Below are 13,868 nucleotides of genomic sequence, written 5' to 3'. Positions count from 1 at the left end.
AGGCTGAGGCAGGAGAATTGCCTGAACCCAGGAGGCGGAGGTTGCAGTGAGCCGAGATCGCGCCATTGCACCCCAGCCTGGGTAACAAGAGGGAAACTCTGTCTCAAAAAAAAAAAAAAAAAAAAGCAAAAGATCCCAGTTCATCATTGTTGCATGTGAGACTCCAGTAACACTGATGTACTTGCAAACCCCTTAAAGCACATTGTGTTTTCCAGTTTCTGTGCCCTTGCTTATGCATTTCTCTCTGCCTGGAACACTCTTCCCCAGACATTTACCCAGGTTAATGTTTGGCTCAGCTTATAGCCTCAGCTAATGGGTCCAGAAACTCTTTGTGGAAGTTTATTCCTGAGAAAGTCTAAATGATCTTAAGTTGTATCTGCCTAGCACATTGTAAATACCCCTCTCAAAGCAGTTAAAACATTATGTTTTCTTTTTGCAAATCCTCCTTGGTGAGACTGTACATTGAGATAGGACTTTCAGTGCCTTATTTATCTTTGATTAATAGTGCCTAGAACTAGAGAAATAATAATTGGTGTTTGAGGAATACATTATTTTCACTAAACCTGACACTTCTAAAGGCATGAAGCGCTATACAAATGTAACACAGTATGTTAATAGAATGAAACAGAATACCTGAAATTAAAAATCTGCATATCTCTTTAGAGAATTCTCAAGTAATTATATTTAAAAAACTTATTTTATTCAGTCTCAGTACCCTTTACGTACAGACATTCTATTAGATATTTACATAACAATCACAAAAATCATTATGGGACGTATATTGTAATATTTATTTTTAAGATGAAGAAACTGAGGCAAGTAAATGTCAAAACTGAATTCAAATCCAAATCCATCTGACTCTAAATTCTGTTTTTCTCAAATACGTTATGCAGTTCTAGTTGTCTTAAAATTAACCTAAATGTGATTACCTCATCTTCACAGATATCAGGCTTTTTTCCTTTTTTGTCTTCTTTATCTTCTTCATCCTCATCATCTTCATCACCTTGGTCATCACTGTCATCGTCATCATCATCATCATAATCACTGTCTCCTCCCTTCCTTCTTCGTTTGCGTCCTGGAGTGGGTGTGCCTAAGGAATGCTGCTCTTCTCCAAGATCAATGCCACTTGAAGTGTCTTTTTTGCCTGTTTTCTTAGCATGAATGATTCTGAGCCTTTAAATATTACAAAAAGTGATGACATGGAATAAACAACTTCTCAATATAGTTTTAAAAGAGCAAAATGTGAGTTGTATGCAAAAATACCTTATAGCATTTATTTTGTGTTAAGCAATACACCAATGTTAAAAAAAGTTAGGATTATGGAAACCTAAGAAATGTTTCCATTAATAACAAAATGCATTAACTTTCAAGAGTTATTCTGGATATCTCTTTGGAATTAGACTCATTTAAAAAAAAACTATGCAAGCTGAAAAGAAGAATTCTAACAACAGCTGAGTAATAATTTCTGATCCCATACTAACTGACTGAATAAATTTCAATTCAAATTACTACAAAGAAACTAACCTCTTAACATAGGAGTAATTTCTGCAAGATATTTTCTGGCAGGAAGATAATTAAGTTTTAATGTTGAATAAGTTTAGATTCCGCAAAAGCAAATTTTAATTAGAAAGCAATTAAGAAAAAAAGTGGCAGTTCCAAACATTCTATTTGTGATAAAAGCAACTTAATAGCAACCACAATCTTAGAAAATGTGATTGCTTGACTTGTTTAAAAGAAAAAACAGAAAATGACTTTCCTTTAAGTATGAAGAATGTAAGCTCAATGAATCTCATTACATCTTTTATCCGTTGTAAATTCTGCCCCTAAGTTTTATTAATTTCATATCCCATCTAAATTAAGCATTATCTTTTCTTTAAACAATAAAAGTTTAAATTCTATCTTTGCAATTCATATGCTTTACTGGGAATTTGTATAAAAAGAAAACAGTATATTAACTTTAATATAACAGGACTTACTTGCGGAGTTTACCTTCTACCACCCATTTATCTCTCCTCAAGTTTGACATATAATCAATGTTCTTGTCGATTTCACTGCCAATGCAAGAATTTATTAAAAGATGCAAATTAATCAGTTTATGCAATGCTTTAATTTGATATGGAAAAATGTATTTTATATGTAAATTAATGTATTTTTGAGTAAGTAAAAAATGATAAAATTGACTTCGTGCATATATACATTCATATATACATGTGTTTATGTATGTATACACATACATGTTGAAAAGTAATAACTTCTCCAATGGATACAACATTAGTATTAGAAAAATCACTGTGGTTTCTATCTTAAACCAAGAAAGAAATTACACACCCTTGCCTTAGAAAGACAGCATTTTGGGGGAGGATCCAAGGTGGCCAAATAGGTACAGCTCAGGAGTGCAGTTCCTGGCCAAATAGGAATAGCTCAGGAGTGCAGTTTCCAGCTAGAACAATGCAGAGGGTGAGTGCCCACCGCATTTCCAAACAAATTTTCCATGCCCACAGATGAGGAGATCCCCAGGCCAAAAAGCGCCATGAGTTTTCAGCACAGCGGTTTCAGCCAGTGCCAGGTTGGCACACAGAAACTCACACAAATCTGGGTGGCCATTTCAACTGGTGCCTGGAACACCTGGGAGACAGAGTTGTCCACTGAACTGAAAGCGAGGGGGCAGAGATAGGGAGCCAGGCAATCTGCCTCGGTGGGTACCACCCCCACAAAACAAGCAATCTGAAACGCTCTAGATTGAGAGTTTCACTGCAAGCGCAGCTGTACCCAGGACAGTCCAGTTCACCACTACCAAGGCAGTTCACATAGCAGCTGGGCAGAGCCTGCAGCACCTCAGCAACACCCCTGCTGGCAGACTGTGACTACACTGCTACGTGTGTGGGGCAGGGCATCTATGATAAAAGGCAGCAGCATGACAGGAACTTATAAATAAAGCTAACCTTCCTAGGACAGAGCATCTAGGAAAAGAGGTGGTTATGAGTTCTGCTGTAGCAGTCTTAAAAGTACATGTCCAGTGGCTCTGCATGAAAAAACAGAGCTCCCAGAACAGCACTTGAGCTCCTATAAGGGACAGACTGTCTCCTCAAGCAGCTCTCCGACTCCCGTATACCCAAAGAGACACCTCAGGCCGACATCTGGCACGTACCCTTCTGGGACGAAGATAACAGAAGAAGAAACTGGCAGTAACCCTTACTGTTCTGCAGCCCCTGCAGGTGATCCCCAGGCAAGCAGGGTCTGGACAGGACCTCCAGCAGTCCTACAGCAGAGGGGCCTGACTGTTGGACGGAAAACTAAGGAACAGAAAGAAATAATTTCATCATCAACAAAAAGGCCGTCCACTCAAAGACTCCATCTGAAAGTCACCAACTACAAAGACCACAGGTACATAAAGCCACTAAGATGGGAAGAAACCAGCACAAAAAGGAGGAAAACACCAAAAACCAGAACGCCTCTCTTCCTCCAAAGGATCACAACTCCTCACCACCTAGGGATCAAAAATGGATGGAGAATGAATCTGATGAATTGACAGAAACAGGCTTCAGAAGGTGGGTAATAACAAACTTCTCAGAGCTAAAAGAACATGTGCTAAGCCAATGCAAAGAAACTAAGAACTTAGAAAAAAGGTTAGATGAGATGCTCACTAGAATAAACAGCTTAGAGAAGAATACAAATGACTTGATGGAGCTGAAAAACACAGCATGAGAACTTCATGAAGCACACACAAGTTTCAATAGCTGAATCAACCAAGCAGAAGAAAGGATATCAGAGATTGAAGATCAACTCAGTGAAATAAAACAAGAAGGCAAGAATAGAGAGAAAAGAGTGAAAAGAAATGAACAAAGCCTCCAAGAAATATGGGATTATGTGAAAAGATCTAATCTACGTTTGATAGGTGTACCTGAAAGTGATGGACAGAATGGATCCAAGCTGGAAAAGACTCTTCAGGATATCATCCAGGAGAACTTCCCCAACCTAGCAAGCCAGGCCACCATTCAAGTCTAGGAAATACAGAGAACACCACAAAGATATTCCTCAAGAAGAGCAACCCCAACGGACATAATTGTCAGATTCACCAGGGTTGAAATGAAGGAAAAAGTGCTAAGGGCAGCCAGAGAGAAAGGTCCAGTTACCCACAAAGGAAAGCCCATCAGACTCACAGGGGATCTCTCTGCAGAAACCCTGCAAGTCAGAAAAGAGTGGGGGCCAATATTCAACATCCTTAAAGAAAAGAACTTTCAACCCAGAATTTCGTATTCAGCCAAACTAAGCTTCATAAGTGAAGGAGAAAGAAAATCCTTTATGGACAAAAAGTTGCTGAGAGATTTTGCCACCACGAGGCCTGCCTTACAAGAGCTCCTGAAAGAAACACTGAACAAGGAAAGGAACAACCAGTATCAGCCACTCCAAAAACATAACAAATGGTAAAGACCATTGACACAATAAAAAAAAAAAATGCGTCAACTAACGGGCAAAACATCCAGCTAGCATCAAAATGGCAGAATCAAATTCACACATAATAATATTAACCTTAACTGTAAATGGACTAAATGCCCCATTCAAAAGACACAGACTGGCAAGTTGGATAAAATGTCGAGACCCACCGGTGTGCTGTATTCAGGAAACCCATCTCATGTGCAAGACACACATAGGCTCAAAAGGCTCAAAATAAAGGGAGGGTGGAAGATTTATTAAGCAAATGGAGAGCAAAAAAAAAAAGCAAGAGTTGCAATCCTAGTCTCTGATGAAATGGACTTTAAACCAACAAAGATCAAAAGACACAAAGAAGGGCATTACATAATGGTAAAAGGATCAATGCATCAAGATGAGCTAACGATCCTAAATATATACACACCCAATACAGAAGCACCCAGGTACATAAAGCAAGTTCTTAATACCCACAAAGAGAATTAGACTCCCACACAATAATAGTGGGATACTTTCACACTCCACTGTCAATATTAGATCAATGAGACAGAAAATTAACAAGGATATCCAGGACTTGAACTCAGATCTGGACCAAGCAGACCTAATAGACATCTACAGAAATCTCTACCCCAAATCCACAAAATAAACATTCTTCTCAGCACCACATCACACCTGCTCTAAAAATGACCACATAATTGGAAGTAAATCACTCCTCAGTAAATGCAAAAGAATGAAAATCTTAACAAACAGTCTCTCTGACTACAGGGCAATCAAATTAGAACTCAGAATTGAGAAACTAACTCAGAACTGCACAGCTTCGTGGAAACTGAACTGGCTCTTGAATGTTGACTGGATAAACAATGAAATGAAGGCAGAAATAAAGAAGTTCTTCGAAATCAACGAGAACAAAGACACAACATACCAGAATCTCTGGGACACATTTAAAGCAGTCTCCAGAAGAAAAGATATAGCAATAAGTGCCCACATGAGAAGAGTGGAGAGATCCAAAATTGACACCCTATCGTCAAAATTGAAAGAGCTCGAGAAGCAAGATCAAGAAAACTCAAAACCTAGCAGAAGACAAGAAATAACTAACAGCAGAGCAGAACTGAAGGAGATAGAGACACAAAAAATCCTTAAAAAATCAGTAAATTCAGGAGCTGTTTGTTTGAAAAGATCAACAAAATAGACAGACTGCTGGCCAGATTAATCAAAAGAAAAGGGAGAAGAATCAAATAGATGCAAGAAAAAACGATAAAGGGGATATCACCACTGATTCCACAGAAATACAAACCATCATCAGAGATTACTACAAACAACTCTATGCACATAAACCAGTAAACCTGGAAGAAATGGATAAATTCCTGAACACTTGCACCCTGCCAAGCCTACACCAGGAGGAAGTTGAAACCTTGAATAGACCAATAACAAACGCTAAAGTTGAGGCAGCAATGAATAGCCTACCAACCAAAAAAAGTCCAGGTCCAGATGGGTTCACAGCCAAATTCTACCAGACCTACAAAAAGGAGCTGGTACCATTCCTTCTGAAATTATTCCAGACAATACACTTCCCAAATCATTTTATGAGACCAACATCATCCTGATACCAAAACCTGGCAGAGACTCAATAAAAAAAGTAAACGTCAGGCCAATAATATCCATAATGAACATAGATGCAAAAATCTTCAATAAAATACTGGCAAACCAATTGCAACAGCACATCAAAAAGCTTATCCATCATGATCAAGTAGGCTTCATCCTGGGGATGCAAGGCTGGTTCAAAATATGCAAGTCTATAAATGTAATCCACCACATAAACAGAACCAAAGACAAAAACCACATGATTATGTCAACAGATACAGAGAGGCCTTCGACAAAATTCAACAGCGCTTTGTGCTAAAAATTCTCAATAAACTAGGTATCGAAGGAACATATCTCAAAACAATAAAAGCTATTTACAACAAACCTATAGCTAAAATCATACTGAATGGGCAAAAACTGGAAGCATTTGCTTTGAAATCTTGCACTAGACAAGGATGCCCTCTCTCACCACTCCTATTCAATATAGTATTGGAAGTTCTAGCCAGAGCAATTAGGCAAGAAAAAAAAAAGGTATTCAATTAAGAAAAGAGGAAGCCAAATTGTCTCTATTTGCCGATTAGAGGACCCTATCATCTCAGTCCAAAATCCCCTGAAACTGATAAGCAACTTCAGCAAAGTCTCAGGATACAAAATCAATGTGCAGAAATCACAAGCATATCTATACACCAACAACAGACTAACAGAGAGCCAAATCATGAGCAAACTCCCATTCACAATCGCTACAAGGAGAATAAAATACCTAGAAATACAACAAACAAAGGATGGAAAGGACCTCTTCAAGGAGAACTACAAACCACTGCTCAAGGAAATAAGAGAGGAGATAAACAGATGGAGAAACATTCCATGCTTACGATTAGGAAGAATCAGTATTGTGAAAATGGTCATACTACCCAAAGTAATTTATAGATTCAGCGCTATCCCCATCAAGCTACCAATGACCTTTTTCACAGAACTGGAAAAAAACACCTTAAACTTCATATGAAACCAAAAGAAAGCCTGCATAGCCAAGACAACCCTAAGCAAAAAGAACAAAGCTGGAGGCATCATGTGACCTGATTTCAAGCTGTACTACAAGTAATCAAAATAGCATGGTACTGGTACCAAAAGAGATATAGACCAACAGAACAGAACAGAGGCCTGGAGGCAACACCACACATCTACAACCATCTGATATTTGACAAGCCTGACAAAAATAAGCAATGGGGAAAGGATTCCCCAGTGGTGCTGGGAAAACTGGCTAGCCATGTGTAGAAAGCAGAAACTGGACCCCTTCCCGACACCTTACACTTAAAGTAACTCCAGATGGATTAAAGACTTAAACATAAGACCTAACACCATAAAATCCCTGGAAGAAAACCTAGGCAAAACCATTCAGGACATAGGCATAGGCAAGGACTTCATGACTAAAACACCAAAAGCATTAGCAACAAAAGCCAAAATAGACAAATGGGACCTAATTAAACTCCAGAGCTTTTGTATAGCAAAATAAACAATCATTAGAGTGAACCACAATCAACAGAATGGGAAAAAATTTTTGCAATCTTCCCATCTGATAAAGGGCTAATATCCAGAATCTACAAAGAACTAAAACAGATTTACAAGAAACAACCAACCAAACCCATCCAAAAGTGGGCAAAGGATATGAACAGTCACTTTTCAAAATAAGACATATATGAGGCCAACAAACATATGAAAAAATGCTCATCATCACTGATTATTAGAGAAATGCAAATCAAAACCATATTGAGATCCACCTCACGCCAGTTAGAATGGTGATCATTAAAAAATCTGGAGACAACAGATGCTGGAGAGGATGTGGAGAAATAGGAACACTTTTACACTACTCATGGGAGTTTAAACTAGTTCAACCATTGTGGAAGACAATGTGGCACTTCCTCAGAGACCTAGAAATAGAAATTCCATTTGACCCAGCAATCTCATTACTGGGTATATACCCAAAGGATTATAAATCATTCTATTATAAAGATACATGCACATGTATGTTCATAGTGGCACTGTTTACAATAGCAAAGACCTGGAACCAACTCAAATGCCTATCGATGATAGACTGGACAAGGAAAATGTGGCACATATATACCATATTATACTATGCAGCCATAAAAAATGATGAGTTTGTGTCCTTTGTAAAGACATGGATAAATATGAAAACCATCATTCTCAGCAAACTGACAGAAGAACAGAAAATCAAATACTGCATATTCTCACTCATAGGCAGGTGTTGAACAGGGAGAACACATGGACACAGGGAGGGGAGTATCACACACTGGGGTCTGTTGGGGAGGCCAAGGGAGGGAAAGCAAGGGGGTGGGGAGGTCAGGGAGGGATAAATGGGGAGAAATGCCAGATGTAGGCAATGGAGGATGGAGACAGCAACCCACATTGCCATGTGTGTACCTATGCAACAATCCTGCATAATCTGCACATGTACCCCAGAACCTAAAGTACAATTAAAAAAAAAAAAAGAAACACAGCATTCCAAGTTTTGTTGCATGCATTTAAGATGTGATAATTTATAAAATAAAAGCAGGATACCAGAACACACATGTATATTTATATAAGTGTACATATATACATATGCATATACACTGTCTAAGTGTACATATATGAACAACCAAACAGAAACTAAGAATATTATAATATCTGGTAAAGTCAAATAGGGTACTTTTTTCCTTCTAAGGTAAAAACTGTAGTGTACCATTTACACTGAATTTGTCTGTAAGTGTTCTGAATAAGTGCCATATGGCATTACTATTTGTTATGATGCTCATGTTTAATAAAATTATTCTTTCATAAAATTGTAAAATGTGTATATTATTATACTTTTTGGGATGACTGTCAATGAAGAGCAGAAACAAATGAAAAATTACATTTATACAATATTATAGCTAACTACAGAAAACTTAAAATGTCCACACTGGTAGAAATGCATGACTCTGAATCTAGATTGATCCTTTTTCTAGAAAGGTGAAGGACTAAAAGTTGTTAAAAGTCTGTAAAACAATGAATAACAAGGACAAGTAGAACATGAATTTGTTCCCAAATTTTGAATACTAGAGTGTGTGTTAGTGTTGGTATTTTATTATTATTACTATTTTTGAGACCGAGTCTCACTCTGTCGCTGAGGCTGAAGTGCAGTGGTGTGATCTCAGCTAACTGCAACCTCTGCCTCCTGAGATCAAGCAATTCTCCTGCCTCAGCCCCCCAAACTGCTGCGAATACAGGCATGTGCCACCATACCTGACTAATTTTTTGTATTTTTTTAAGTAGAGATGAGGTTTCACGGTGTTAGCAAGGATGCTCTCGATCTCCTGACCTTGTGATCCACCCCCTCAGCCTTCCAAAGGGGTTACAGACATGAGCCAAGCCTGGCCAGTATTGGTATTATTAGAGTAAGAACTCATTTTGACTTTTAAATAAGATCAAGTACTTTATAAAAAATGTAAATTAATGCATTGATAAATGAATAGGATTGTATTAGCATATAACAAAATAAAAAGTGGCTACATAATTCTATGAATGGCTACTAAGCAAAATCAGGTGTTCATCTATACTTAAACGATGTGAAGGAAAACAAATTCCGTATTCTTGTGGTGGTACCACATTCTGGTACCATAGCAAGTAAAAATATAAAAATAATTATGTATAAAGATTTAACAAAATTATTAAACAAAACAGATGACAAAGACCACGTTACAGACATACAGTATGATCCAATTTTCTTTTCAATACACTACAAAGAAATATATGAAAATATTATTAGTGGTCATCTCTAAATATTGAGATAAGTACAATTTAAATTTTCTTCTTTTTGCTGGTCTGTAACTTTCCAATTTTCTACAATTAATTTGTATTATTTTGTAATGAGACAAATTCAAAATGGAAGAAAATCATGGAAAAGCCTGGGCGTATGCTCACCTGACCACACTCTTGCTACATGCCAGTTCATTAATCAGGAAAGCCAGGACCGAAGCTTTCTGTGCTGGAGTGTGAGCCTGAAAAGCTTTGGTCTTCAGACTTTCAGTAAGCTCGGTTTGTCCACAGTGGGCTTCCATAAATATCTGTAAAATCTCGGAAACATTGTCTCGATTCACACCAACATTCAGCAAATGTTCTCCAAGAGCTGTTTTAGCCTATAAAAGTTTGGCATTTTTATCAGTATTGCTCATAACCATGTATATATAACATGAAAACAATAAGATTAAAATATATATATTATTTGATCTAGATATTACCAACAAGGGCTTTATTCAGTTTTTTTTTTTAATGAAAGAGACATAAAAATAGTCAATAGTTAAGACAGACAAATATTCAAGTACTTGTATCTTTCTTTTCCCTCTTCAAATCCTTGGTTCCAAGTCAGGCAGGGAGAAGAGTATGAAAATTCATGGTAGCAGAAGTTTTAAATTACCTATCAAGCCTTCCATGACTATAAAAGCAACATCAACCTTTTCCCAGGTTTTATCTGGACATTTTATCAGGAATGACAGAGTGGGGAGGATCAAAAACAGTATTGTGTTTTCTACCTTTAAGGCGTCATAAGTTTTGCTGATGAGGGAAAATAAATAGGGAAACACTGAGGGAGAGAGAAGAAACATAGGTGCATCTGAGAGGTTCTCTCTCCACAGTATTACCTAGAGCAAAGCTCCCTGGAATGTATACTGTATTTGGAATGAAGATAAATATGGACCTATTGAGGATCCACTGAGTAGCACAGGGTCTTAACGTTCTGGTCTATAGGTGCCTTGATTAGCTTCAGTTATTCACAGTGACTGAGAGAGAACGAGGCATAATTTCAGAAGGCACATACAAGTTCTAGTGGCCTTATGAATTGTGCATTCTGTTGTTGATGAATATCACTTAAATATTTCCTTAAATCACCTTGGTCTTTGCCTACAGCTAGAAGAAAAAAGAGTGACGAGAATGGCCTAATTCCTTAAGCTTTACAACCAGGCTTTCTTTGTACATGGTATAACCCGACACAAATCTACATTTAACTTTGTGTGACATTATGTGGAAAAATTAGATCTATCTACATAATCTTCTGCTAATATGCTAAAGCTATTTACCAATGCACTGACAGCACAAATTTAAAACATTTTATATTTTGTTTTTTTTTACCTTGTATCCTGTAATTAGACCTGGATCACATACAGCAGCTGAGAGGAGCCTCACAAGCAAGTCTTGTACTTCACCCATGCTGTCCCCTATATTTAGCAATCCCTCTTGAAGAACACTCAGGTTTGGAACATCAATATTCACATCAAAGCCCAAAACTTTACCAAAGTTTCGTAAGAACTGCACCACCATGAGACAGTCTGAAAATGTACTTCCAGAGAGAACAAGTCCTGGAATACGAGGCAACTCTGGCAAAGGCTGAAAATAAAATAAAATACAAATAAAGTAAAAATAGCTTAATTTTTAAAAAGCCACGATTTCATATCTTCTAAAGTAAAATAAGCTGTTACCTTTTTTTTCCCTCTTGTATTGTACCAGTAGCTTCCTTTGGGATGCTAAATTGTCTGGGGGCATTTCTGAAACCCCCATGGAACTAAGCATAGCGTCTTGAAGTAAGTATCATCATACAAGTAAGCAACCATCAATAAATTTTGGTTGAATTCAATTATGAACTTAGATCTTTGCAAAAGAGACACTAATTTTTAATCAACTTGCATATTAAATCAACTGACATATCTATATTAACAAGACACAGATTATATAACTGGAGCAAAAATTAAATAAAATATAAACATTTCAAAAGTACTTTACCATGGACATACTTATAGGGCATGTGCATCAATTTCTTCTAATAATTATGACGTATTTAAAAATCACACTTTTTTTTTTTTTGCTTAGAAACTAACAGTATGTATCTGTAGGCTCTGTGGTTGCAGAAAGTGGTACCATCTGTGGCTAATGAATGCAGACAAAAAACTAGGTCCGCATAACTAGAATCCGTTTTATCCCTGTACATAAAAACTCAGTTATAATGTAATTAAGTTCTTTAGGTTTTCCTGTATTTAGGCAAATGTTTATATGAGTTTCAGTATTAAAATAGGTAGCTGTCTCTGTTGCTATTTCTCAAATATGCTCCCATATTAACATTTTAATGACTAAATTCCAGTACTAGTTGTCACCAACATTTAAAAAATTCAATAAATAGGTAATCTAAATTAAAAACATTTTTGCCAGTGAATGAGAGCCTAAAGAAGTCCTTTAAATTTTAACTGGAAAAAAAGTGACATAAATATTCCTATTTATTTGAATTGGCCTTTGTTCAAAAATATCTCTCCACCCTGCATTCTCCACCCTCATCACCCTCCACCTGAATAAGGTAACCAATTGAAGACTTTTTCTACTAATACTGTGTGGAAATACAAAACTACAGATAATAGCTCATCTCATACAAATATTGTATATTCTATTTGAAAACCAGTAATCCTCACTCTCTCTTTTTCTTGAACTACATGAAACATACACATTTCTATGTAATTCTAAAAATTTACATAACAAAGCTAAGTTAATAAAAATGTGGCTCAAAATGGACTTACATACTTGATATAGTACATATGAATTTAAATGAATATAAAAGATACCAAAAAATGAAGCTCACTTAGGATTTAGAAAGCTTGATCACTATGAGCTTATTAAATGTGTTAACTAATTTATATACCCATTCTCTGCTTAGGAAAATTTAAACATCCAAATGACTAAAAACTACTAAGTATGTATACTCTCATTTTTATTTAGAAGCATTTATGCTAAGTAAATAGAATGTTAATATAGTTCAATCCATTCTCGGATATTAAAAGTTGGCTTTAAGCACTTTAGAAAAGAGCTTACATAAATCAAGAGACAATAATTACTTGCATATCATTTGAATATTGCATATAAGTAAATACATAGCCTACTAATGAAGTATAATAATATAGAGATGAAATGCATTATTGATATTTTTCTGGAAGTACCATCTTCTTAACTACAGTCAAAACATAATTGATTTCTACTCAAAAGTTTATGAAATTATGCTGGATGCCAAGATTATAGCAAGCTTTCTAAATTTATACTTTTATATTTCAGCAACATTACATGTCTGTGAAGCACTATGGAAAACAAAACACGTAGGAGGTGCTTTGGTTGGACACAGTTTCTTGGCTTTCAGGATGATAAACAGTATACGCCTGGAGTTTAACAAACTGGAGTTTGAATCCAAATTGTCATTTATTAGTTGTATAATCTTGGGCAAGTTCCTTAACATGTTTGTGTCTCAGTTTTCTCATGTGTAAATGGGAAAAAATACCAACACCAAAGGATTGTATTGAGGATTAAATGACAAAATTCAAATAAGTGCTTAGCATAGTCCCAGCATGTAGTAAACATATTCAAAGGTTGGCCACCGAAAGCACTGAGGTAGGTCAGGCTGGATGCAGTGGCTCACACCTGTAATCCCAGCACTTTGGGAGGCTGTGATGGGTGGATAACCTGAGGTCAGCAGTTCGAGACCAGCCTGACCAATATGGTGAAACCCTGTTTCTACTAAATAGACGAAAGTCAGCTGGGCATGGTGGTGGGTGCCTGTGGTCCCAGCTATTTGGGAGGCTGATAAAAGAGAATTGCTTGAACCCAGGAGGCAGAGGTTGTAGTGAGCTGAGATCGTGCCACTGCACTCCAGCCTGGGCAAGAGTGAGGCTCTCAAAAAAAAAAAAGAAAGAAAGAAAGCACTGAAGTAGGTCATAGATTATAAATCCTAATTTATTTAAATATTTGTAGGCATGTGGGGAGGAGTTAAGATTTGTCCATGCCTGGAGTCCCAGCACTTT

At 36.9% G+C, this 13,868-nt stretch overlaps 1 protein-coding gene across 50 annotated transcripts in view; it reads right to left on the bottom strand.

Annotated features, from left to right (window-relative positions):
• Nucleotides 1-13,868, bottom strand: part of BAZ2B (bromodomain adjacent to zinc finger domain 2B) — a 449,976-nt gene that overhangs the window by 53,405 nt on the left and 382,703 nt on the right. For all 50 annotated transcript variants that reach the window (XM_035304715.3, XM_078327583.1, XM_078327573.1 and 47 more), the window contains 4 exons: nucleotides 11,170-11,424; nucleotides 9,967-10,181; nucleotides 1,977-2,051; nucleotides 930-1,173 (listed from right to left, as the gene is read on the bottom strand). In XM_035304715.3, the coding sequence (XP_035160606.3) occupies nucleotides 930-1,173; nucleotides 1,977-2,051; nucleotides 9,967-10,181; nucleotides 11,170-11,424 (789 nt within the window). The remainder of the gene's footprint in view (nucleotides 1-929; nucleotides 1,174-1,976; nucleotides 2,052-9,966; nucleotides 10,182-11,169; nucleotides 11,425-13,868) is intronic.

This window comes from Callithrix jacchus, chromosome 6 (assembly GCF_049354715.1).
Source record: "Callithrix jacchus isolate 240 chromosome 6, calJac240_pri, whole genome shotgun sequence".
Lineage (NCBI taxonomy): Eukaryota > Metazoa > Chordata > Mammalia > Primates > Cebidae > Callithrix > Callithrix jacchus.
The sequence above is the reverse complement of the archived record's forward strand: the minus strand, read 5'-3'. Positions and strand labels throughout refer to the sequence as shown.